At 49.6% G+C, this 26,983-nt stretch overlaps 2 protein-coding genes across 4 annotated transcripts in view; one reads left to right on the top strand and one right to left on the bottom strand.

Moving 5' to 3' along the window:
• The first annotated feature begins 19 nt into the window (after positions 1-19).
• On the top strand, positions 20-1,761 carry LOC116431483 (uncharacterized). Its single transcript, XM_076373135.1, has 4 exons — positions 20-277; positions 346-839; positions 911-1,108; positions 1,182-1,761. The coding sequence occupies exons 1-4, from the start codon at positions 28-30 to the stop codon at positions 1,380-1,382; spliced, it is 1,143 nt and encodes a 380-aa protein (XP_076229250.1). The 5' UTR covers positions 20-27; the 3' UTR covers positions 1,383-1,761.
• The window catches only part of LOC116431352 (disintegrin and metalloproteinase domain-containing protein 10), a 44,768-nt gene continuing 19,378 nt past the window's right edge, over positions 1,594-26,983 (bottom strand). For 2 of the 3 annotated variants that reach the window (XM_031986630.2, XM_031986631.2), the window contains exons 4-18: positions 23,864-23,982; positions 13,285-13,528; positions 11,317-11,466; positions 10,752-10,939; positions 10,302-10,442; positions 10,037-10,161; positions 9,401-9,529; positions 8,481-8,649; positions 7,976-8,145; positions 7,598-7,765; positions 7,399-7,526; positions 7,172-7,286; positions 6,958-7,092; positions 6,343-6,579; positions 1,594-6,249 (exon numbers count right to left, since the gene is read on the bottom strand). In XM_031986630.2, the coding sequence (XP_031842490.1) occupies positions 5,365-6,249; positions 6,343-6,579; positions 6,958-7,092; positions 7,172-7,286; positions 7,399-7,526; positions 7,598-7,765; positions 7,976-8,145; positions 8,481-8,649; positions 9,401-9,529; positions 10,037-10,161; positions 10,302-10,442; positions 10,752-10,939; positions 11,317-11,466; positions 13,285-13,528; positions 23,864-23,982 (3,103 nt within the window). In that variant the 3' untranslated portion in view covers positions 1,594-5,364. The remainder of the gene's footprint in view (positions 6,250-6,342; positions 6,580-6,957; positions 7,093-7,171; positions 7,287-7,398; positions 7,527-7,597; positions 7,766-7,975; positions 8,146-8,480; positions 8,650-9,400; positions 9,530-10,036; positions 10,162-10,301; positions 10,443-10,751; positions 10,940-11,316; positions 11,467-13,284; positions 13,529-23,863; positions 23,983-26,983) is intronic. The other variant, XM_031986632.2, reaches the window with a different exon arrangement.

The following is a 26,983-nucleotide window of genomic DNA, read 5'->3' as shown; positions in this document are numbered from 1 at the left end:
TTTCTGTAGGGAAGACTCGAACGGAAGATGATTCAGTTGAGAGGAGACAACGAAGAGCACGAGAAGGTCAAGGAAAAGAAGGAGGACGAGTTGGCGGAACGTCGACGGCTGCTGATGGAGAAGAGCGCCGTGAAGCGTCGAACACGTCAAACGCACATCGAGCGCAGAGATGCAACGGAAGCGGAGAGACTGCAGCGTGCCAAAGAGGCCTTCGACCTGAAGCTTCGTCGAGCCGAACGCGACGAGAGACTAGCCAAGGAATTGGCGCGTCGCAAAAGTAATTTCGATGGCAATGTTTTACTCATAAATTTATTTTGGACTGAACTCATGAAAAATCCTTTACAGATCAGGAACATCAGGAATCTTTTCAGAGAAGGAAAGCAAGGCACTCTTTCTCAATCGTTCCAGACAGTGTTGTGCGAGACTTGGAAGCAAAATTGACCAAAGAGAAGCAGCAAGATGGATTGTGTTCGGAATCTAAGTGGCCTTTCAGCGATGAGGACCCTGAGCGGCTGCAAGAGAAGAAGCTAAGTTACAGAAGGGAGTTGCAGAACCAGCTGATAAACAATCGTCGCAGGCAGCGCGAGAAGGAAGAAGAGAAGCACAGGGAACGTAAGATACTGGAAGAAGTCGGCGAAACATTGCGGGAAGAGGAGCTGGAAGCGGAGAAGCTTAAGAGAGACAAGGCTCTCCTGCTGCAAGCTGAGAGAGACGCGTTCCTGAAGGCCAGGCAAATTTGGAAAGACAAACGGAGGGAGGTTCTGAAGCGGGAGCACGACGAGATTGCACGGATTATTAATCAGAAAGAGACTCGGCAGAAGGAAGAGGTCCAGCAGAAGGTTTGCAAGGAAACTCAAAGCAGTTACGCGTCTGGTTTACATTCCTAAGTGATACATTGACGAGTTTCTAGACTGACATTCAGTCTGGCAAGGACGCGATGGCGGAGGAAGTGGGGAAGCAGATTCAAGAAGCGGAATCGAGGAAGATGGAGCGCGAGAGGATCTGCCGTGAGCTGTACTTGGCGGAGAAGGAGAACGAGTTGGCCAACGAGGTGATGAGACTAGCGTTAAAAAAGAAACGCACTGCGAGGGACCTTCTGGAAGATATGGTAAAGTTGCGATAGACATTGACAATGTTCACTAGTGATTGAAATTATAATATTCAATATACAATGCCAACAGGCAAGGCACCAGAAAGCAGCTGCAGAGAGGAAAGCTAAAGACGACGCCATCGACGCAGCGTTTGCTAGGTATCTAGCCGAGGAACACAGGAAGATGGAAGCAGAAGCAACGGAGAAGGAACAGAGACGTCGTGAAGCAGGTTCTGTAATGATGCGTCGAGTATGGAGAAACAATGTGTCTAAGATATTCGTCTCACAGTGACACGTTATGGGGACGAGTTGAGAGAGGCGTTAACGAAGGACAGGGTGCGATTTATAGAGGAAACCGCTAGGCAAGATGGAGAGGGAAGACACGACAGCGAAGTTTGTAGCAAGGAGAAGGCGGAAAGTTGCTCGGAAACAGCTCCGAAGAGCTTGGAGTCTCGACGATCGAAGAACGCGGCATAGACGAGCGTGTTCAGCTGCGGATCAGATTTGAATGGGCTGTTCCTACGTCTATTTATTGGTATACAGTTATGTACAATGGTGGGCGAACGGTGTCGCCGTGTCGCGGCTTCCGTGGCTCTCGTTATTTGTACAAAGTCCGTGTAAAAATACAGCAGCCCCATCTTATATAGGATATAAGTACGCAATAAATAAACTGCGGACGTTTATGCGGACCCACTGTGCCATCCGTGGCCACGAGAACAGCGAGTAGAAATGTTTATTCGAGTCGGAACGGTGTATAAAATATCCGTAGTCCAGCGATGACGGTAATAGCAATACTATTCGGTCTCTGATCAGCTATAGGCTCAGAGTAAAACCAAGGAGCACCGGAGTCTGCGATTTCCTTGAACTACGTTAGTTATCGCTGGACTACGGATCTTTATGACTGTATGTTATATAATAATATTCGAGATTCAGAGTATCGAAAGCATCTAATTTGCTCTAGAGTCGCTCATCCGCTCGCCGTTGAAGATTCGCATAAATGTCCGCGGTCTAGTTAGTCACTGAGATCGCGGAAAATAATTGCTTTATCCCCTCGAATCTCCTACGCCGTGTTTACGATAAAATGGATATGCTTGGACAATCGGAATTATTCTCTACCCACTAACGCTGGGATCTGTCAACAGTCTCCGAGCCTGTCGCTGTCTAGCGGACGACAAAGGGGATAGGGCGACGTGGCCACTGGCTCAGAACCGGCCAACTTCTCGGAATGTAACACAGATCGGTCTTAAAAGTAAAATCACATTTCCTTACGCAACCCATTCGCTTATGTTCGTCTTGATCTTGGATCGCTCCCCGAGAGCAACCATTAACTACCGAGCCGGAGTCCCGAAGACTCCAGGATCTTACGAAATAAACATTGTATAACAGAAACGAAATTTCAGTGTCGATTACTCTAACGCTAAATGGAACTCGTCGCTAAACGGTTGGTTAATGGAACGATATAAAAAATTTATTGCGTGAGAAAGGAAATTTCAAGTCCACCTCAGCGGATCCTTGTCCAAGAGAACATTTCTATCGGTGATTAATTAGTTAATCGATTAATTAACACAAGACCTGCGTCGTTAGGCCAATGGGTCGATTAAGTGTTTCGCGTGCAGCAAACCCCATCGCGTAACAGTTACAAAAAATCACATGTCCTTACGGTTTAAATACTCGCACACGGCAAGTCTGCTCGTTTCGACCTCGCGCGGCTGGATTCCGTTCGCGGCTCGTTCAGGGCTGAACAAACGAGCGACGCACCCTCGTTCACGCTCGGTTCCTGGCAGTATTCGTCGCGGGATCCTCGCGGAGATCGGAGAAACGGTTCGCCCGCGTCCTTCGCGTTTTATTCCTATCTAATTGAATCGAGTACCGTCGGCGTACCAGTACGAATCTCTTACAAAAAAGGCTTCTCTCTCTCTCGATTCGTCGACGAAAACGGGGAGGAAAGAGTCCCCGAGGCGATCTTGCGACGGAAAGGAACTTAAAGACTCGCTGATTGCAACTTGGAGCGCTCAACGCTGGAACTAGTCGGTCGAATTCGCTTCGAGTGTCCCATAGAAATTAAGATGAAACGTTTAATGAGATTTCGATCGGCTCGCGTCTTAACGCAATCATCGGTGAATCAATTGGAGGTGCATTTCAGCGATTCGTCTGGTAGTTCCAGCGTCGAAGCGGTCGCGGAGGGGAATGTTTATCGCGTAACGAGAAAAATGATCGCTCGAACAACGAGTATATCGACTAATAGCACCGGCGATTAAGTGTCTTGCCTAACTAACGATCTACACACGATCCGACGGGGCAAATGAAATTCACGGAAAGCTAGTAGAGCGTGTCGTTCGTCGTCGGACTGTGGATGTTTTACGCGGACTCGCGTTTGCCGGGACATCTCATCGGCGAAGGGAAAAGAAGCTCGCTACACCTCAACGAATACATCGTCTACGCAAAGAAGAACGTGAACGACAATCGAAAGTAATCATTTCGAAGCGCATAAAAATCCGCAGTCCGTTTCCATCGTTCTCGTACTCTTTTATACAGTCTCAAAAATATAAATAGCTCGACGAGATTAGCTATCGTCGTTGATCATCGTCGTCATCGTTATCATAATCATACTCATCATCATCGTCGTTCGTCATCAACGTCAGTAGCATTAGTATCATCATCATTATCATCATCGTCATCATCATCTGATCATCACTTACGCATTGGAAATGCAAATAATCCGGCAAGGTTTACACCGCGGTTAGGAGTAGCCGGACAAATAGGAACCATGAGAATAGTACGTTAGATCAACAGCAAGCGCAGGCAATGCGTCCGGAACGCGACGGAACGTGCTCTAACGATTCAGCGACGCAACGAATCCAACGGGACCGTCGAGAGAAATTTGGATTGCCTTGCGATCGACCGAACCAATACAGAAATTAACCTCTTAGGCACGGCTGAATTTTGCATTATTAAATTATAATTTTTCTTAAACATATGATACACATAATTTAACTCTAACAGTTTAGAATAATAATTAGTAATAGAATTGGGTATAATACATGGCATATTGGTAGCGACGGAGCCACTACAGTGGCGCGTCGTGCCTAAGAGGTTAAATCTGCTGAATTTTTCCATTGCGGCGAACAGAGAATCAAAGGTTTTAACGATACGGTCCAGTTGAATTCACACCGACGGAGAATCGAGGATCACCGAACCGCCTGCGTGCATCCTGTCTCTCCGAGGACTATCGTCGCCAGGAAAGCAACAGTTCTGTTCTCCTCTCCGACTGCGAGATCCCTTCTATCCGAGTTTCGAGGAGCGGTGTACGATAATAGGCACGATACAGCGATAGTTTACAAGTGTCTCTTATAGTCTTGAAAATACGACGGTATATCGCGCTGCGAAGCGTTTCCGTCACGCGGCGGCGCGGAACGCCGTCGAGAACCTTCCCAGGAAAAGAGTCTGCGGATCCACGGGCCTAAAAATATTCCATTGAAACGTCGTTCGTCAGATTTTCAATTTGGAGAAACCTAGATTAAAAACTCCTTTCCCAGAAACGTTCCGAACCCGTTCCCGCGTGACCCTGCAAGAAGACAGTGGCGTGCGACGGGAACGCGATTCGCACGGGACTCGTAGTCTCTCGTTAAAAGTTGAAATTTGGCCCCTTTTCTTTGGAAGAAGAAAACTTGGCTTCGCGGCCGTCACGAGGCGCAATCTTCCGTTAAAAACGCGGCTCCCCTAGCACGCGAGCGACGGACTCGTCTCCGCTTCGTAACCCTAGGAAGACGTATGTGTGAAGAAGAGCGAAAGCGTGTAAACGCGAGCGACGGTACACCTGGCGTACGCGCGGCTGGCTCGTTACGCGTACCCGTAGAAAAATAAATTCCAGCACGGTGGACAAACGGAAAAAGCTCGTCTAACGGGGGGGGGGGGGGGGGGGGGGGCTCTCGCGCCTGTCGTCGGTATGAAAAGCCAGCGTGCACGCTGGGAACGCGAGTCGTGCCTCCTCGACGTTCGGTCTCGCCGAAGAGTTCCCTGACGCGTCCATCGCCGTGGCTCCGACTGTTGCAAATGGAATGTCTTTGAAAATACAGTGGACGCGTCAGGCGTCCCCTAACTCGTCGTCGTTCCACGCGGGGAATCTGCCGTTTTGATTTCTAAAAATTGATCGAAGATCGAGTGACCCTGTCGGCGAGACCGAGACGCGACTACGAGACGGCCGGGCGAAACGATGACTTCGTCGGACGGGATACATCTAGACGCCACGCGCGCGTTGGTCTCTATCACCGTGGTCACGTGTCCGAGAACAGGAACTCGCTCTCGGACAGCAACACCTCCAGGTCCGAGGGGACGGTGTGCAGGTCAGAATTGGCTGGCTCGGGTAGATCGCCAGCCCCGTTCCCGATACCCGTGGGCGCTATTTGCCTGGCCCTGCCAATCCTGACCCTGTCCTTCTTCTTCGCGGTCCTCAGCAACACGCCGGTCCTCGGCATCTTCGACCTGCCGTTCGCGTGGCCGGCGTTCGCCGCCTGCCCGGCCACTTGCGTCACCTTGTCCGACTTCTTCAGCTTCACGCTGAACCTGAACGGGGGCTTGTACACCACCTGAAGCTTCGCTCGCTCCTTCCTAGCCGCGTTGTTGCCCGCCGATGCTTTCGCTTCCCTCGACTCGCCGGGTCTCCTGGAGACGTTCACCTGCCTGGCGGCCGGTATCCTGGTCGCAGCGCTGGTCAGCCCGACGGGAGTCGATTTGCTCTTCGGCAAACCGGTCCCGCTGGTTCTGATCGTCTCCGGTCGACACTGCGAGGACGCCAGCAGCCAGGAGCGCACCTTGCTCTTGGGATCCGCGTTCGGCTCCGACTCCTTCTCCGCCTGGATCGCCGAGTAGTCGATCACCTCCTTCTTGTGCTGCTTCTTGCGCTTCCTCTTGTCGCTCTCCGAGTTGCTCGCCGCTCCGCCACCGCCGGACGTCTGCTTCTCTCGAGCCGGGAACGTCTTCTTACGTTTGTTCTCCTGAACTACCCCGGTGGTCGCCTCCGCTGATCTCTTCCTGACGAAGTCCTCGCTCGGATTCGCGGACGTCCGCTTCGCTTGCGGCTGCGGCTGCTGCTGTGACGCTGACTGCGGTTGCTTCTTCTTCTTCGCTGCGTCCTTTTGGGAAGACAAACTTGGATTTACCTGTGTTTCGGAGCGAGACGGAAAACAACGCTGGTTGGTCTTCGGTGGTTTTTTTTAATCGACCATCGCCCGTTGTAATAATGTTATGCCAACCTTGCCGGACTTGTCGACGTTGTTCCCGTGCGTGGACTCCTTATGCTTTCGGTGCCTCCTCTTCTCCCGGACCTTTCTGCTCAGCGGAAGCTTTGCACGTACAGCAGGAGGGTGCACCGTCACCCCCTCCGTCCCCTCCGGCGGTAGACGCACCGTTTCCGTCGTTGAGCTGTGGATTATCGTGACCGACTTGAGCTTGAGGTCCGGCCGCTTGCCCAGCACTCTCATGCTCGCCACCTAAAGTGAGAAACCAACTCATTAAACACTGCTCACGGAAACTTTGGAACTATCGTTTGGGATGTTGATTCGTGGCAAAGTGAACAGCGAGGTGGCCAAACGTTCTACTGTCGAGGACCCTCTCAGAGCCGCGGATGATCGCCAAACAGCTTACAATGATCGGGAAGCGAACGACTCAGGGTTCTAAAAATAATCTATGAAAGATACTCTAGCGATTATCGCTGTCTACGCTCCGCTCGTTGGACTTACTCTTGTCGAGTTTCCTCGGTTGTCTCTGCCGTGAAAAAGATCGACAGTGTAACATCATGACTTGCATTACCACGGAAGCAAATTTGCGAAGAACAAAGACAACTGGGGCCAGTTTGAAGTAATACGTACCAGCAACGATATCGCCGCGAGAACGATGAGAGCAGCCGCGTACCAATGGTCGATTATCCAGCGGCGGAACGTGGCTAGACTCTCGTCGGAGAGTAAAAGTTTCCGCAGAGTCGCCAACGGACCGCTGGGATCCACCTGTGTAACAAACGACACGTTAAGCGCTGACCAAAACTAAGCATAAACGATAGCGATGATAGACAGACAATAACCGCACCTCGCGACACTTTTGGAACACGTCGCAGTACCCATTGTAATCATTGCACGGTGTTCCTGGCTTCGAGAACATGTCCGGGATGTCGTAGGGCGGAGAGTTCCAGTCGAAAGACGATCTGCAAAGTAACACCGGTCGTTATTGTTAATTACGATAGGAACGTTAGCTCTGCCAGAGCAGTCCTCGTTGTCCAGGGGCTAACGATCAGCGCAATCAACAGGAAAACGTACAAGCAAGGCTGATTCTCCCCAGGAAGCCGGCAGCACAGTTCGCAAGCCTTCGTCGACGGGTCGTTCGGACCTGGAATGCACTGGCAGGACTCCAAGCCGTACGCGAGGCATATGCTGCCCGTACATTCCTGCGGAGGGAGAGATTTAAATGGTATCTGTCCTGAAATCTCACCGGACGTCAGTTGGGTCATACGCTCACCCCCATGAAGCACACGAATTCGCGGTTGCAGATAGTCTTGTTCGGCTTGTTGATGGAAGGAGGACAGTAGGGCGTGCGGCCATCGCAGAAGCTCGCGTCCCGGCATCCGTTGTCGTCCCTGCACTTGTCCCCGAACCGCAGGATGCACTCGGCGGTGCAGCAAGGACCCTGACACAAGTTTGAATATATATCCAACTATGAATAGTATCTTAATTAATGAACAGTTGACGCTAGAACTAGAACCAAAGTGACCCGTGTCAGGTCTCTATTTTGACATTAAAACATTTTCTGGATTTAATCATATTGGTTTCTAAGTGACTCGAATTGTGAGTCAGTGAATTTTACTGGTATTGCCAAGGGTCAAAGAAGCAGCCGTACCTGGCTAGGACTGCAAACGGAGCCAGGCGTGAGGGTGCAAGGCGTCTCGCCTGGCGGCGGGTAACGTCGCTGAGGGAAGCAACACGAGTCCCTGCAATCTTCTTCCCACCCGCAATCGCATTCTTCGCCCTCCTCGACCACGCCATTCCCGCATAACGACACTTGAGGCTCTGGGGACACAGATCGATCGTTTCAAGACGCGAACTCTTACGAACTCCCGCCTTAGTATTCGTTTCCTGTCCGAACCGGCTACAGTCTTTATATCAAAGTTTCATGGGGCAACTAGAAATACGCGCGCTACTCTCCTTAAATTAAACAGTATCTTTCAGGTAGCACACTGAAATAGCACAATCAAATGCTCGTGGACGGAGAACATTTTCTCGTCGAGTCTAACGGTGAACGTTGCCCCTAATACTGATGTTTCTGATAATGAAGCCGCCTGCGAGCGGTCCTCGTCCAAACGACGTCGGCCATTTGAAAAATAACGCCGCAGACGAGTACTGACCGGTGAAGCATCCCTTCGGCGAGCGAGCTTTGCTATTCAGAACCGGGTTGATGGCAGTCAAGCTGCACGGGCTGAAACGATTATTGTTACGCTTGTCGCCGCTGGTCGCGCGGGCGAACATAATGAAGTTTCCGTCCTCCCCGCCGGGCGTGCATTGTTCTGGATCGTGCTGGAACAAAGTGAACATGTCATACTCTTCTATAGCCGCGCCGCGTATCGACGCGGTCGTCGTTTCACCGGTTTTTCCACTGATTCAGGGAATAGAGAAAAAAAAAGCCGCACCGCGAGACAACCTGTCCCGTCCACCGGTGGAAACACGTTCACGCGACCGGCTCGGAGTTGGGAAAAATCGAATCTGATTCCTTATATCGATGCTATCTGTTCGCGCTTTGACTGCCAAGTGAACACTCATTGAAACTTCGAAACAGTTGTCTTAACCGTTTGAGTGGCGCGATGGCTTTCCGTTACAATGTCTAAAGTGACACTCTGTCGGTTCGTAGAATCGAATGAACTTTATTTACTTGTCTTTGAATTATTTAGTTTTGTCATTGCCTGCTTCAAAGCGGAAGGCGTCGGTCAATTTCTGAACTGAAACGAAAGTTTTTGCAAAGACCTGTGCCACTCAAACGGTTAATAAAGCAGAAATGGAAAATTCAATATTTATGATTGCTCTGGTATCTTTCTTATATCTCATATATCCAATAAAATTCGGTTCGAAGAAGATTAATGTTTAAGTTTATGTAAAAGATAGTGTCACTCTGGGTCATCCAGGTTTCGATCGCAGATCAGTGACAATTGGTGACAACAAGAGATCTGTGATCGAATCGAATACGAAATTTGAATGGTTAAACGGTCTATAACGAGGCGACAATTTTTCCCGACTCCGTGCAGGTGTTTCGGAAAATGATCAGATTACCTACCGGCGAACCGAAGTTATGACCGATCTCGTGGGCCAAAGTGACGTGAGAAACGGCGGGCGGTACATGCTTCCCGTAATTCAGCAAAGTCACTATTCCGGTGTTCAACGACTTCATGCTGCCGCGATAGTGCTGCAAAGTTCGGGCATACATTTCAGAAGGGGCGGCCCGCCGCCGTTCATCCTTAATTCCGAGGCACGCGGGGATAAGTTTCGCCGAATGCCTCGTACTCTACGCGATCGTAGTCACGGGCAAATAACACGAACTAGACCTCCTAAACTAGCGTGTAGGGCTTTCGCGAACAATACCGGAGATATGGTACGTACCAGCGCAAGCCGATAATAACCTGAATACTGAAGCGGACGTTGAAACTTGAATTTGTTAATTTGATATTGTCTTGTTGACTGCTTTCAATTAGTGCTCGGTACGCTACCGTATAATAACAATTATTCTCCTGACGAACGAGTACTAATTAACCCGTTCGAATCGCCGGGCTGATTAACTTCATGTTTCAAACGTTCTCAAATTTTAGGGTATTTCGTCGAATCTTTCTAATTTATCTTGAAATAAAATTAGGATTAAACATCAAATCGTTTGAGTTAATTATCCGTTTGACGAACGAGCGGGTCTAGTTCTTACGCCGTTCTTCTCGCAGACACCGCCGGCGTTCTTCAGATCGCCTGTCCAGGCCAGGCCGAGCGTGCCCATCTCGAAATCCCTGTAGGTGAACATGTAAGCCAGACAGAACGCGTCGTAATCCTCTTCTGCAACAAATGAACGATTTTCCTTCTTATGCGGCTGCTAATGAAACGTGTCGGTTCCTAGTTCATTTTATATCTAGGGGCCGTTGAACTGTGGAGCAGACGGGGGAGAAGCAACGGCTTAGGAAGAGGCTTATTTTTACCGGAGAACAGCTCCAGATACTTTTCCACGCCGTAGTTTCCGGGGAATCGATAATTGGGATCCCTGAGCGCGTCCTCGCTGTGAACTTTCACACGCTTGATCATGAAGCTGATATTGTCGGGCCTCCCATCCTGATTGAAATCTGCGAACAATGAAGAATCTGATTCCCTGGCCCCGATCTCGACGGGATGGTTTTTTAATCTACAACATCTGGGCTTCGCCGTCTTTAAAGCTAACTACAGCGAATTCTAAATTTTTTATAGAAACCGAAGCAATGCATTAAACTTCTCCCTTAAGTTACAATCGTATTTCATAGACACTAATTATGATGCGAACGCGTTGATAGCTATTCAATTGTGTTTACAGTCTTCCTAGCGTCGATACAAGGCAACTGGGAGAATAAGTGGGAACGGAATCATTGCGAGTAAATGAAGTTGCGATAGAATTGTACCGGTGTGTTTATAAATGGAGTTGACCCTTTGCACGTGTCTCGTCATCACCTCGATGCAGGCCTCTTCGGTGCCGTAACGCGCGAAAAACTGATGGTCCGCTTGCAGGTACAGCATGCAGGTAGTTTTCCGCGGGTCCACGGTGGCACGTTTGTGCAGGTGTCTCGCGACGCGGTCTCCGTCACCCGTTCTGGAAACAGAATGACGGGGTTCACCATATTTCCTTGGATTTTACCTTCAACTTGATTTCCCTGGAACCACCGAACGGATCGAAATGACCGACTCCAAAATTCTTTTACTAATTCATTCTTTTCTAGAATGATAACCCTTACGACAGAGTTTCTACAGAAAATTTCAAAACGAATCACTTCGACAAGGCGGTGCCAGTGTTAATGAACCGTCTAAACGGCAGCTGATTCGTTTACGCGTATAAAAGAGCTCGGCCGAAGCTGCCGACTCGCGATTTTTACGATTTTTACGATATTGTATCTCTCAGAGTTTGGCCCGGGTTTAAACCGATCCTCCGGTGATTTCGCCTGTCTTCCTCCCACGGCGCAGGAAACTCACGTTTCGGTACGTGCCGCCGCTGCACGGTTATCCTTCGGCGAAGTTAAAACCCGTGCGCTGTTCTCCCTCGAGTAGAGAGCCACGTTCTCGCCGAGCAAAGGTTCGTAAAACGTCCGGGAATCGTTTCCGCGGCCGTGCCGCCGCTGCTCCCTGAAAAACGTGGAAAAAGAGTCTGCGTGAGATAGGGAGTAAGAGAGAAAGCGGGAGAGATTATCGGGGAGGAAATGAGAGGAAAAATGAGCGAGAATAAGGGAAAGTTCAACGCAGAGAATAAAAGGGAAGCGAGACGAAATAACAGAGAGTTTAACACAGAGAATAACAGAGAAAATCAACAGAAGAAGAGATCAACGGAAGATTAGAGACAGATTAACAGAGAAATTAACAGAGGGGATAAGAGAAATAATAATAAAGAGATTAAGACGGAATAAGAGAGGAGATCACGGGGAGACAGAGATGGATCTCCAGTGGCATCGAGAGCGCGGTCCCAAAACCGCGCGAGTCATCATCGGGCACAAGCGGAACGGAATTGTTGCGGCGTGGCTGGTCGGACTACGAGGAGATCGGAATGCGCCCATCGATTCCTTGTGCCCGTGGCAGCCCGTGATGATCGTCGGTCGGTGAATTAATACCGCCTATTGTGGAAAACTCGATGTAATAAGCGGACTGCGGAACTTTGGCAGAAATTTCAAGAGAGAGACGCGCGCTGGAATTTCATTTGATTCCGGTGAATGTATAAACGTGCAAAGATCAATACGTTCGCGGTTCAATAGAGTTTAACAGAGGAATTTTGATTTCGAATACTTATATCATATTCTTATTTATCAATGAACTCTAACAGATTAACTTCCTCAATTTTATCCAGACCGCATTCCTAGTTCTCAATATTTTCGCTCAATTCACTGTTCACCGACAGCATAAGCGATTAAAACTGCAAACCCATGAACTGGTAAGACTCGGCGCGGCTCGATCCTACACAGAGTGATCTGCCAACTGTACGCCGACGACGGCAGTCAGCTTAGCCCGGTGTTAATCTAATCGCCGGCGATTCGTCTGTGAATGTTTGAGGATCCGCGGTTTAAACCTTGTTACCGTGGTCCTCGCCGGCGTTCCTAACGCGTTTAACACGCTTAACGCACGTCTACGGGCATAACGCGGCGCGTACACACCGGCGGGGATCGGTAACGAAATCAACGCCGAAGGAGGAGCCGCGTCTCTCTCTCTCTCTCTGTTCCGCTCGCGTTGATAAACCTCAGACGTTTAGCGATCGTCTCGTGTCTCCGCGTCCCTCGCTTCTTCCTCGAACGCGTAGTCTCTTCTTCCCTCCCTCCCGTTATATCCATTTTCATCCTCGGTTAACGCGACGCGATTTACCCCGGATGTTTTAGAGCTGTTACCTTGTTACGTTAATGAGCGCGCCTATAACGAGGCCCTGGAAAACCTGTGCCTCGTTCGGCAGACACTCCGCGACGCTAACTAGCGTTTTATGTCTGGAGCACTGTGGACAACTGCGACCGAATGTTTGCGGCTGTGCTCCATTCGAATGATATCTTAACTCGATCGCTTGAAAGAAACTACAGGTGTTGCCTCTCTCGTTAAGGGTAATTGAATTCGTACCGATTCGATTGAAAATTGTTTTACACGAGGGAGGAGGTTATTGAAGCGAATCCACGTTTCGAGTTGGTGAATGATAGAAAAATAAACAGAATCTAAGTGTTCGCGGAGAAATTGTTGGAGATGTAATGGTGTCTAAAGATCTAGAATTTCTAGGGATCTATCTAGGAACCCTATCTTGTTTCTCTGCTCCATTTCTCGTCCTTTCTCTTCGCTGTTTCCTACTCACGCTCTTCGCCTAATAAATTCCGATTTACCTGAAATGCAATAGAAAGTTTCAAGCTCAGTGCGCGTCAGCGGTGGACAATGATTTTCCACGAAGCCATCGCACGGGAATCGCTATAATTGGACGCTCACCTTTCTATAGATTCCTGAAGGGACCCGTGACGCAGCTGGTGACTCGCGCAAGACACGGACCGCCGAGGCGGCAACACGTCCGAGGAACGATAAGCTATGCTGTGATAGGCCGGTGACGTGTCCTCGTGCTTGCTCAGGTATCTGCTGGTAGGCTCGATGTAATATTCCTCGAATCCGGTCACCACCGTCCCGTCGAACAGGCCGTCCTCCGTCACGATGCCCTGCACCATCGCGTTCTCGTCCTCTGCAACAACGAGCAAACACAGATTTGTCAATCCTTTCCTTTCGATGCAATTTCCACGCCACTATAGTGGCTTTCTTGCATATCATCTTTTTGAACGGTATCTGTCATCTATCTGTCAAGCAGCCCACGCCAGAGTTAAATGAAAAAATGGCGTCGTACCACAGAAAAATGCACATAAACTATCCCTATAATTCCTACAATATTTCTGTGAATTCCTTTGAAATCTTTTATTAAATAAGAATGTATATAATGTATAGATCGACAAGGTATGAACAATAGGTGAATTAGCGCAATAGAAAAAATTCTTTGAGAGAGAGATCGATGCCGGAAACGAGTCGGATTGCCCGTGTTCCTAAGGGAATCCCTTGGCGCGGCGCGGCTCGGCGCCACAATGGCGGCTCGATCCGCGAGGCGCTCAAAGGGGATTTTTTCCCCTCGCTAACGAACGCTGCAGAGAGGATATAGACACACGTAACGCCTCGCCGTTAACGTCTTTTGTTCCGGCGGATCGCCGCGGAGTCGCGCTCGAGCGAACGCGTAATCTTCTTCGGCGGGCGACTCGTTAACACCGGAACTCCCTGCGAGACTCATCCGCCGGCAATTAGAGTCGTTTCGAAACCAAACGATTTTCTTAATTGTACGCGCGTGTTTCTTCTGGGAAAAACGGAGTTCGCTACGAGCGTTGCGCGGATTGAGTCAAATATAGAGTATAAATATAACTGTGCTTCATCGTCTTTCTCTTATAGAAGAGGGAAAGTGAAAATGGCGGATATTGGAAGGGAATGTCGAAGGTAAATTTTAAATCGATCGACAGCTGTAAAACTACGGACACTTTCGAAGTCTCCTTCGGTTGAATATTTAAAGGAACACTGAAACGATCAATGTGTCAGACGCATATTGCGTTTCAGCGTGAATCAGCAGAACTCCCATGAAAAATCGGCGCTGAAATTATTTCCAACGCGAAGATCGACGCGCGGACAGTCGCCTTCCGATCGGAAAACCAATGCCCGGCCGGGAAACTCTTCGAAGAAGACGTGGAGGAACGTTTTCGCAATTCCAGGTTAATAAATTAGCGTTCGGAGTGCACTCCGGCTGCAGTTTCTACGGGTAATCGGCGCTGGCTCGCGGAAATCGAGCGAATCGTCCCCTATTTAGATTCAGGGAGACCAGCCGGCCGGGGCCGCTAACTTCGTTCTCGCGTCTGCCGTTCGTCGAGCGACTTCCGGTCCCGGCGATAGATGGATTTCCGAGGCAAACTCTCCGCCTGCGAATCGAAAATTGTCTCGGCGCCGCGTCGGAGTCGCTAGAGAAAGAAGAAGGGAGGAAGGGGGCGGGGAGGCGGGCGCATCCATTTCCGTCGCGGCAGTCGTCTTCGCCCGGGAATTACACCGTTTCGACGATTTCATAATTTCCGGGACGCGTACACTCTTCGGGTGACTGGGAACTGGGTCGACGAACCTCGCGAAGTCGACGGAATCGAGGATTCGGATTGAAATCCGACGATTTTCGGAGTTTCCTCCTCAGTTGCCGGCTCTCTGATTGCTACCCGACGACGTGAACCGTCGTTCAAATCATTTGTTAAGTGGTTGAACGTGATATTTACGAGTAATAGAAGAGTTTTCTACATTCCAAATTTGATTAAACGCCAAGTCCTTCTGAACCACGGACGAAGAACCCTCCCCGACTGCCTCAAAGCGAGAAAACGCATGAAAAATGATCGATTTCAAACGTAAACGCTGAAGACAAAGACAACCGTTATCCTTCTTGCCAGCGCTGACAAAAGGACAGTTGAAAATCAATGAGAAACAGTTGAAACTGGAAGTCGAAGGGTGGCCACGCGCGTCGGCGTAACTCACTGTAATTGGTCCAATCGTTTCCCCCATCTTCCCTCGGCCCGGGCGCCGACGTGCCACGGCGATTCTCGCTCGAAAGCAATTACCGCGACGTTTCTTCATAATTAATCGAACGAAACACAGGGTTCCGCGAGCGTGCGCGGGAAACACGGGCCGAAACGCTGCCGTAGACGTCGACGAGGACGCGACGGGAATTGGAGACCGGGGGATGAAAACTCGTCGGAGCGGGACAAAACCGACCGATCGAACGGGGAATTATCGGACCCGGATTTTCCCGACAATTAAGTGTTTTAAATCGCGGACAGGTAAATTCGAGCCTCGCGCTAATCGATACACCACCCTCCATAAAGTTTCTCCCCTCGCGGACAAAGGAAACGATCGGACAAAGGGTTGATGGAACGGAATTACAATTTAATGCGCTCGGGAAGTTCGCTCGTGTTTTGGTTGCAGGGGGTGTAGAAACAGTTTCTTTGATGGAATATTCAGTTGTATTGCGCAGGAAAGTTTCATTAATCAGCAGAACGCGACGGGGAGTTTACGTCTCAGTAATAGAAGCTATATTACAATTCTTTAAACAAAACAGTTGTATCTCGCGCAGCGTTCAACTCGTCGCGTAATTTGATTCCACTTCAATTCGGGAAGTTCATTGACTTCTCGTGAAATGAAAATATTCAGCTCGGCAACGCGTTAGATTTACTTTCCCTTTTCACGCAGCGACCCTTCATGGAACAGTCCAACCCCTTGACAAGCAAATAAACGAACTTCCAAACGCCAAATACAATTTGGAAACCACCGATTCCCGAGCGGAGGGACTCTTTCCCGCAGCGTTGTCTGTCGACAAAAAAATATCGCAAAAGCGACCGCAGTTCGCCGGTGTCTAGTCGAAAACCGAAAAATCGCGCTTGATAAAACGATATCGGCCGGTGGGCCGCAAGTTCTCGATTGGCGGAACGATCGATACCAGTCGCTCACCCCTTTCCCCGTCCACGGGAAACCGTTTCCGCGAAAAATCACCGGCGACGGTCAATCGGGCGACCGTCGCCGACGAGGGAAGGGATCGGCCGTCGGATATTGAGATTACAAAGAACACCGGCGGGGCCGGGGCAGTTATTAAATTCAGTCTGGGGGTATCGGGACACGTCGATACGCGTGTGCGGGGTCCGCCGGCGACGGCGGCGCGTTGTTTACCGGCCCCCGGGGGAAAACCGATGGGAAAAGGCTCCTGACGGTCTGGCGTGCGCGTGCAGTGGCTCTCAACCCCCTTGATCGTCTTCTTTTTTCGGACGGTGCTGGTCGTTGGTTTATTGCAACGTAGATCGAGGGGGTTTTTTTTATTTGTTGCGGAGAATGGATGATAGATGGATACGTGTAAGAGGGACGAGGGGAAACGGGTTTGGAGAGGGTGAAGTTGACATTCTATGAATTAAGGAATTAATGGACGTTTCATTGCCTCTGCTGGTTGGATTGGCTTGATCTTGAAATAGTAAATAGTGAATAGATTCAACAATCTTTACTGGGAATTCTTAGTAAAGATTGTCGATCGTTTAGCAGCGAATAGATCAGCGAGGAACTCGTGTCGACGAAGTTTCTATTGGATCGTCGGTGCAGAGTTCAAAGGTATTTCGTTTATACGACGGAAAGACGAATCCTACTTCTGGAGAAATGCAAACGAATTATTTAACTTCGAAGTGAACCAATCATTCCGAATATACCGAAGCGGGGAACTATCAAAGAAGACCGATAACGAAAGTGTTCAAAGGAAATAAGAAACATTGAAATCAACGGCACGCGGAGAAAGAGATCTAAAGGTAGACAACTTCCACTCGGCCGGTGTTCGAAGACGCTCACGCTAAATTGCCGAGAAACATCGCGATCCGATTCGATCCAATCGCGCGAAAACTTTTCTTTTATCGACACACGCTGACGAGAGAAGAAAGCTTGTCCCGCAGGATGAAGAGCGGAGTCGGGGAGGGGAGGGGGGAATAAAAAGAGTGTTCCCCGTCGGCTCGACTTACGTTCCCGCGGACAGTGAGATAGAGAGGGAGAGAGAGAGAGAGAGAGAGCTCTCGGTTAATTCGATCCAATTTCATGAGGTGACTCTCGGAGAGGCATCGGGACGCCGATTCCCTCGGGCGAGGGCTTCCGCTCGATCGACGCGCGTCCCTCGACTGAGCTGTCGATATGGGACACCGAGGTGTTGCCATAGGCTCTGACAGAAAGGTGTTTTCCGAGGCCTTGGACTGAGGGTCTTTCGACGAACAGTTACGTTGTATGGTAGAATTGTGTAGCAATCGTGTACCGATCGCGATTACAGTTAAAAAGCTGACTAGATTTGTAATAAAGAGCTACCTAGGCATCGAACTAGCTAACCAAATAGCTCAGTTAGGCATCCAACTAGCTAACTGGACAGCTGAATAGCTAGACATCTAACTAAAAAGTTACCTAAACAGCAAACCAGATACCCATCCAACTTCTATTACAGGTAGCTATCGAATAACCACGAGAAGGACGGCTCCGTCGCGAGGAAAAGTAGCTAAGGATAGTTCTTTCACAAGAAAGACGGCAGAAAAAGTGTAGATAAAGAGAATGGCAGGTCCACGGGATGCGGCCCCGATGTCGCGGACAGGGAAAGCAACATGGTTTCAAGGATAACTGGTTCGTGTCGCGGACATCCCCCCGGAGAAAACTCGCTAGCGAGAAGCTAGCCTCTCCTCCTAGGTGTCTCTCGATTCCGGATCAAGTGTCGGGTGCTCTCGGGTTCGCGGCCGTTCGAATCAGCTGCGGGAACTCTTCTCTGCCTAGACGTACGTAATTGACCTATTTTTGATGGATCGCCTTTCACTGCTACCTCTTCGATCGACTGGCAGGTGAACCGAGCTATTTCATTGTTCAACTTTTATGAGAGCCGATCGCTGGAGGGGATACCAAGGTTTTGGAGCTAATATTTGGAGACGGTTGGAGAGAGGAGCCTGCTCGAGTCTCGTTCAGCCAGGAATTAGGTGGTTCCTAGGGATAACTAACTGTACTGGTTAACTCTCAGCGATATCTAGTTACGCCGACTAATTCCTAGCGATACCCAAAGCCTCGAAGAAGCTCGCTTTGAGCTTTTTTCCAGCTCATGAATCAAGGAGCAAACAGTGCCCTCGGATCGCTCGTTAGACGACGGATCGGCCGAGACAATGGACGCGAAAATTCGACGGGAGAGAGGACAATGCCGGCGCTAAACGGGATGAGTTTCTTCGACGGGAAGTGGAAGAGGTTAAGAGACGGTCCCTCGAATCCCGGGGCTTAATTAGCCAAAGTACCGGCGCGTTAAGTACACATTTTATCTCCGCCGTTTCTGTCCCCGGCAATTTGTAACCCTCGAGTGTGAAAAGCTCCGAAGCGGCCGTCGGTTATGAATACGCTCGGAGCGACGGGATTGGCGACCGGCCAGAAGAACCCGCCGCGAACTACGCCCCCGAAAACTCACCCCCACCCTCCTAATATCCGAGAAATTAATCGAGTCGAACGGACAAAAACGGAACTGGAACAGTGTCCAGACTTCGGGGACGCGAATCATGGGGAACGTTGGAATACGTGTCTTTCGACTCAAAACAGTCCTTCGAATCTTCTAGTTTCGATGTCCCATTTCGTTGGACTGAAATTTTGCGAGTTGAACTTGTAACTCTGTCCCCCAACAAATTCTACAACCCTTTAACAATCCACCTGAAACGCGTATATGGTTCCACTCAGCTCGATCAAGCATCAAACGGAACGTCCATCCCAAAAAGCCGAATGGAAAACACACAAAAACGACGAGACACATATCCCACCGGTTATCGCCGAAAGCCGGGTTCATCCCGGTCGTCGATACACTTCGGAATTAATTAACGCGCAGATGGTTATGACTAATTAAAGAGCAGCGAGCGATCGATAGGCCAGGAAAAACTGCAGGAGCAGGGACACGCAGCGACGGAAACGGGCAGCCTTTCCTCCGAAACATCGCGTGCGCGCCGACGATTCAAATGAATGCGGCCGCGATTGGACGTAATTCGATTGTTAATCAATGAAAACAACCCCTCCGGCCCGCGCGACCCGTCACCGCGCGTTTGTCGCGCTCTCCTCGACCATTGTCCGAGGCCCCGGCCGCCCCCGCGCGCGGCTAAATTGGATTTTTCCACTAACGAGCGGCCGGAGCTTTTCTGTTCCACCGGTGAAAGCTTCCGGGCGAAAGCCTCTTTCGACTGGCCCCGGTCCCATCCCCCCGTCGTTCTTCTTCCCGTTTTCCGCGTCGCTTCGCCGGCTTCTCCCTTTCTCGCGATATCGCCGATCCTCCCCTTTGTTCCTGTTTCAGGGGGCAGCTAAGTCCGGTGTGTCGGTGTTTGGAGATGCTGTTCTCTCGATTCAGTTTGCGGAATGATCGAGTTAATTGTTTGTTGCTCGTTCTTGATGGACTGGGGAGTTGAGTGGTGGTTTTCGCCGTTTTCCGGCCGCGGAGAGTGGCGTTGATGAGGTTGTTGGGAAGGATGTTCATCGGAATTTCGTAGTTTCAAGTTTATTAGGGGCTGCAGCTGAAGATAGCGGTACTAACATGTTACTGGTTATTCGGCGAATTCGTCGCGATCAATAAATACGGGTTAATAGTATTAACAATGTTACTATTTCTCCAATATTCATACGCCAGTACTTGTCACTGCTAATCCTTGGCGATCAAAATAAGTACATAATTATACGATCGATACTGCACACACTTATTTATATATTTATCCAACGCAAGATATTAAGAAATATCCAACCAACAAACAACGATCTCAGTTCCAAACTCCAACAGATCCCCACTTTCCCGCAATTGCTCTTCGCACAACAAAAAACCCAGCCCCGAGGCGCCATCGCGAACGAAGAAACGCGTCACCTCCCTTTTCCCATCAGCTCGAACGCGAAATTAGATCAAAGCTGGATTCCTGGTCGACGTTTAGCCGGTCGGAGCAGAATATTTCCCGTCGATCGAGGAGGGAAGGAGTCGATTATACTTTTTCCAGGCCCGCGAACCTTACGAATGGCCGTGCCGCCTCCCGGAGCCGGCCGAAGGGGGCGAAACAGAGAAAGGGGCGGAGGGCGGCACACGAACGACGTCGGACGGTTTAATTAAAGGCCGAGCTCGCGCGATATTCCGCTCTCGTTCTCGGATTTCCGTCGAATTTAATCAAAGAATATCGATTGTCGACGCTCTCCGACCGGTTCCCGTGGGCGCCGCTCGTCCCGATTTAGCCCTGCGATACCCGGGGAACCGATTCCTAGCCTCTCGTGGCGTCTAGACGTCATAAATAAAGTGTCCGCGCGAGGAGAAGCCGGAATAACGCGCACACGCGTGTGTCCCGTGTGTGCCGGCGGAGAGGGTTCGCTCGGGGGATAGCTCTTCGGGAATAATTCAGGCGATCGGAGGGGACGTCGTTAAAATAATCCGACGACCCGACGCGACGCGACGTCGCGGTCGTTCCCGATGATAATCGGTCGCGGTTTCTTCGGTCTTTAACCCTTTGCGGCGAATATCGACGTTTCGCCGAGATCAAACTGTCGTGTTTCGAATAGCAAATCGCGACCGAATGATTTAACTAATCGAGCAGCAGGGAATCGATGCATAGTTTCCTCAGTCTCTATTACTTAATCATTCGATGTATAATTTCACAGAATCTGCAGAAGGTTCCGGATACTTGAGTTAACCCTTTACTCTGTAGGCTCCACTATGACACCATTTATACTATTAAATACTTTAATGAATAAATTTAGAACTACCCTAAGATCACTGGATCTTCTATACATCCAAACTTTGTATTAAGAAGGAAAATAAAGGAATCTAAGAGATGTTACCATATAACATTTTTCATTCGTGCTAGAGATACTATAAAATTGGAGTTGGTAGATTACAGAATCATATGGAGTGCAAGGGTTAAACCTCTGCGTCTGAGAATTTGGAAGCAAAACGAGGATGTAGGCGTCGTTTTCAAGGGAAGAGGTTTGTAAAGGTTTCTTGGCTGCTCGGACATTTTAATTAGACGTGAATTCGATAGCGCTTGTACAACCGAATAGCAGCAATTTTAGGCATTTCAGCGGCATACTCGGCAAGGGAATTTTCTAAGCGACTCGGGCACGCGTCGGCCGCGGGATCCCCGGATTCCCATTATCGGTGGCCGGCGATCGGCGGCAGTTTCCGGCCGGCGCAATTACACGCGGGTACACCGTCAATTAGCCAAGTTTAATCGGTAATCGGATTATCAGTGATACGCTGTGATCGCGATTGCGTTTCACGCTGCGATACACACGAACGCGAACCGTTTTCCGTCTTTCTCCATCTTCACGCGAAAACTTGCATCGTTTTGGTTAAAGAACATTGTTACATTATTGTGTTATCCTGTTGTTGTTGTATCGCGAGAGGTATCTGAAACGCGCAGGATAGAACCGCGATGACTTTTTGCCTGATTTTGCGTTGCTTCACCTTTCGTTACTTTCAGTTTACTCTACTTTGCTATACTCCGTTTTGCTTTCTTTCACTCCGCACTTTGTTTTACTTTACTTCAGCGCGTCGCTTTGCCTCGTTTTCTTCATTTCACTCCAACATATCGGTACAACAGAAACACCGATAAAACCTCGAAGTTTCCTCCGACAACTGTCTACGTCTTCCGCTCGAAAATACCCCCTTCAAATATCGGATGTCCCGAAGACTGTAGCAGGCTCGAACGAGTTAATCGCGGGCAGGAACGGAGGAACACGGATTCAACAAGTTAGGCGCGGTCTGAAATTTCATCGAGCTCGGTTCGCCTCATTATTCACGCTTCACCCATCATTGGGCACTCGGGAATCCCCGAAAAATCGAACCGAACGCGAAGCACCGATGAAATAACGAGTTGCGACACGGGAAACACGCGACGCCGCGTTCTCGAGAAATATTCCTGTCTCGAACGAGATCTGCGTTCGAACGAATGAAACCGGCGAGCCACGAATAGACGTTCGTTTAGCGGAGTTCTCGTGGAATCAGATACAATTCGCGGCTCGCCGTTTCCTTGTTCGCGGGCAACGGTGTTCGGCAATCGGCGGAGCTAACGAAATTTCAGCGGCCGCTCTCTTTTATATCCGGCCGGCCGGGTCGTTCGTCGGGAACGCGCGACAGCTTCCAATTATTTTTATTCCTTATCAGTCGTGGCCGCGGAACGGAAAGATCGCGTCCCCTGCTCCCCTCGCGGACGATAATGGAATAAATTTCCAGCGTCTCGTTCTGGGACTCCTTAAAGGAGCGTTCCCGCCCGGAGTCGTTGATTTCAGAGGATTCGTAAAATAAACAATCATCGGATCCCCCGTGAACCACGGGTTCCCACGGAATCGAAATTTCCTGGGCGCCGCAGAATAATAGTTAACCAGAAATTGATTTGTTTCCAGGTATTTTCATCCGTCGGTTTGATTTTAACTCCGACTATAACTTTGGAACTCTAACTTTACTATCTCCACTTGAAATGCACGTCCAAGTTTATTTCGAACTTTGCTTTTAATCCGAACTTCACCTGCAACTTTGGCTTTAATTTCATCTGCATTGTGTCTTTATCTCCAACTTTATCCTTCCTCTCGACTTTCCCTGCGAACTTCGTTAATATTCCTCCGAAAATGAATTCGGCGGAGAACTAAATAATCCCGGTAGACATCGAATAGGTTTCGATCGAACATTCGAATGACTGACGAACATTTCGCAGAAACATCCAGTCATTCCGATGACTAACGGCGGAAGGGGTTGAACGCCGTCCAAATTCGATTCCAGCCCCCTGACAAGGGATAACCGCGTGCAGCCGAGCAACAACGACAACGTTCTTCGACGTCCCGTCGAAGGTATTCGCAATTTCGCAATTCCCAGGGCCGGGGGTGGACGTCGCGCCGCCGGAAAAACGGGGGTGCGACACGTCAACTCGGCTGCCGCGTGTATATCGAGCGTGTACATCGGCCCGGGGGTCCCGACCTCCTCGGTGCACCTTGAATAGGGTGTCTGGCGGGTTTCCAAACGAGCCGCGACGACGATCGAAACGAGATTCGCCTGCCAGCCCCGGTGGCTCGGGGATTACGCGCGTTTCGTGTCGCGATGTTCGGAGGAACACGCCTCCCTTCGTGACTGATGTCGCCGGGATGGTGTTCTCTGTTTGTTTATTTGCTCGCGCGGCCCGCGTATATCTGCACTGAGCATACAGTTATTGCTCGTGTCGCGCGGAGTCGGTGGAACGCGTTTCGAGAGGTATTTTAGTTTTCACGGCTAATAATGAGCAATAAAGAATGCGGTGCTCGATGGACCATGGCGTTATTATATGCGAAAGTAGAGAACGGTATTCAAATTGATTAAATCGAGTCGATTGAGATAGTGCATAGAATGGGCGAGTAAAGAATGGTAAAATGGAATAATGATGGTTCAAGAGAAGATTGAAGATTGAAATAAGAGTGGATTAATTAACTGTGATTTTCAACTCACCCAACACGCTGCCCACGTACGAGTGCGACGTGTCGAAGTCGATCGGCCCGTTTGTGTTCTCGAACGTCGCGTCCCTGCTGAACAGACTCTTATCGCGGATCAAACGCAACGTCCATTGTCTGTAACAAAAATGTAGTATCGTTATTACTGCTCAAACTGTTGGGGTTACTATATTCCAGAGAATACCTAAGTCTCTTCGAACTTCTTTAAACTAGACATTATCTCGAAGGTTAGCAGTTGATAGTTAACGAATATAATGGTCACGGTAAATGGATGCGCTAATTACGGTACTTGATAAAAATCCAGTGAAAGCCATATCGGAACTATGAACTGAAGGTATTCGATTGGAGCAGGAAAAGCACCGATGAAAATTGCACATTCTTCCAAGATGATTTCGGCAGCCGATACGACTCGACTGTGGCCCGCGTCAAAGCGAGCGGGCCGAAGCACAAAGCAGCGAGCGGCTCGTGTGTTCGGCATTCCAACGCGCGAAAGATACGACAACCCGTTCAAAGTGGCTTTCCGGAGTGCAGCTCCCGATTAATTATCGATTTCCGTCCTTCGCGTACTAACAATCGCCGCACTGAAGGCCGATAATCGGATATCGCGGAGCAAAGGGGATGATTAGCGGGGCGGAATCGACGAAGTGCTTCTTGATTTCGCCTTTGTTTCGTGGAAAGTCCCGACATTTCGAACGTCGTTCGTTCGGCAGTGAAATCAAGATGTTTCGCGAGGGAACAAGACGTCGAGGAGGCTGTTGTCGGTAGACGATCGGTTTGAGACAGGATGAATCACGGACAGGTCGAGGAAGCCTTCGAAAGGCCGACGTCAGGCGACCTCGCGGCTGTGACACGACGACGACGTTTCGACGACCTCGACGCACCGGACAGTCTGACGGATTATCCGGAAACGACGGACGGGCCGGCTGACCCCAACCAAACGAGAGTCATCGTTACGAACAGGTTTTATCGATGGAATGCTGGAAATTTTCAGCGAAATCCTTGATGAGAACGGGAAGTGGCAGCGCAGAAATGAGTTGTGAATGTGGTTCCTGATTGATAAAATGGATAGAATATGCAGAAGCTGTATCGATCGACATTTTCCACTTTCCGCGGATACTAGGATAGAAATCAGAACTAAACCAGCGATAATTAAGCTTCTTCATTAGTGGAAAACCCGAAAAAACACGTGTCAGAGGAGCCCACGAGAAACCGTGAAAACAGCGGTCGTTCTCCATCGATTCCCAAGGAATCGCGTCGATCGCCGTTGAAATCTGAAAATTCCCAAGATTTCCGACATCCTCGAGGCTCCCGTCGAGCGGTGTCACGCTCGACGTGCGTCCGTCAGGATCCGTTCGCCGTGAATCAGCGATCGTTCCGTCGACAAACCGCGTCCGTCGAGCGTTCTCATGGCGATTAAGGGGGATTACCGGTGTTTTCGCGGCGCGACTCGTTCCCCGTCCGGTCGAAGGACGATACCCGGTAAACGCGACTCGTCGACTCGTCGACGGACGAACCGTGGGACCAATGAGACCAGGCCAGAGAGAGAGACAGAGAGGCAGGAGCAGACGAGGCATATTAAATTTAGAGACGTGAAAGGATTCGAGCGAGCGGCCGGCCGCGGAGTGACATTGAAACGCGATTGCGTACGCTCGCCGTATAATCCCGGATTCTAGGACGGGAGGGGGATAAATGGGATTACCTTTAATTAAATTCACGGTGGCCGGAGACACGGATTAGCCGGACCGCGGACAAAATATTCTGATCTGGCCGGATACGATTTCGATTCTCGTTAGGCGGCTACGCGAGATTGGCGAATCGAGGTTCAAGTGGGAGGGATGGGGATCGTTCGAATTGCGTTTCGGAAGTTCGATTCGCGGCCAAGCCAGATTGAAAGGGATTGGGAGGGGCGTGGGCGGGAGGACTCGCGGAGAATGAGGAGGATAAAGGGGAAGATGGGAAAGATGGGAAAGATGGGAAAGATGGGATGCGAGTTGAATGAATGGGAGAAATTTGAATGGAACAGCGAGGAGATTCCGAGAGTAAAAGCATTGAAGACAGAGAGGCGGTGGAAAGTTAGATGAGCTAAGAGAAAGAGTCGAAGAACAAGGAAGAGAGTCAAGAAAAAACATCCAAAGGAAAAGAGAAAAAGAAAGAGTAGCCGAAAAGAACAAAGCAGGAAAACAGAAGCAGAAGTCGAGACAAAGGGAAAAAGAGGGATCGACTGAAGGAGAAACAGTAAACAAGAGGAAGACAACCGCAGAGCCAAGAAGAGGAAAAGAGGAAAAAGAGAATCAGAATGCAGGAGAAAAAAAGCGAACGTTGCTGTGCGTAAAAGGACCGGTTCGTTTCGGTGGCGCGGGCAATTTCCATTCGAGCACGAACAGATTTTTCGCGTGAAAAATAGTCGCGAATACAGTGTTACCGAGAAGAGGATCCTCTCTCCTCGCTCCTTTGTCTCGCGGAAAGAATTTAATACCGCGGCATTAGCATAAATAAACGGGAGAAGAGAGGAGAGCGCAGGAGGCATTAACGCCGGGAGAGCAACAATTAGTCGCGGATCCTTGTACCTCGCTCTTCCTCTCTGGCCTCTTGTACGCCAGCAATTATTCTCATAATTCGATACCGGCGATAACGGTGCACCGTCTTCTTTGTTCTTCGCCCCCCTGCGACATTATATCTCTTTCGTCTATTAAACTCGACCCCGTTAACCCTTTGTAGATGGGTTCTCCGTAGAATTTTTCCCCGAGTTTTCCTAACTTTGTGACTCTACTCTGTAGTGCCAGAATTCTGACTTTATAGTTCCATGTCTCTATAATTCTATAATTCTAACACTATCATTCAATAATTCTTTGGTACTTTAATTTAATAATTCACTAATTCACCAACCCCATAATTTCCTCGATATTTCTCCCTGCTCTGCTCGACCAAGAGCATTCTTTGAAAGTGGACAGGTCTCAAAAATAGAAATTGCGTGTGCATAAGCAACTGTCTGCTTTTCCCAAGATCAGTTCCTGTTGCCACGGCAGTGATGTCTCACTCGCGCACCGTAGAAATATAGATGCGATACATTCTTTTCCGCCGCGTATGTACGACCTTCGACGGGAAAGGGTTAAGAAGC

The sequence above is a fragment of the Nomia melanderi genome, chromosome 13, assembly GCF_051020985.1.
Source record: "Nomia melanderi isolate GNS246 chromosome 13, iyNomMela1, whole genome shotgun sequence".
Lineage (NCBI taxonomy): Eukaryota > Metazoa > Arthropoda > Insecta > Hymenoptera > Halictidae > Nomia > Nomia melanderi.
Note: the sequence above shows the minus strand (reverse complement) of the source record. Positions and strands in the feature narration are given on the sequence as shown.

What these genes read in the sequence shown, in the direction of transcription:
- LOC116431483 (XM_076373135.1), top strand. Translation starts at nt 28, where the DNA reads ATGATTCAGTTGAGAGGAGACAACGAAGAGCACGAGAAGGTCAAGGAA. An exon ending in GGAATTGGCGCGTCGCAAAA is followed by an intron (nt 278 to 345) that starts GTAATTTCGATG and finishes AATCCTTTACAG; the next exon opens with ATCAGGAACATCAGGAATCT. An exon ending in GGGACCTTCTGGAAGATATG is followed by an intron (nt 1,109 to 1,181) that starts GTAAAGTTGCGA and finishes CAATGCCAACAG; the next exon opens with GCAAGGCACCAGAAAGCAGC.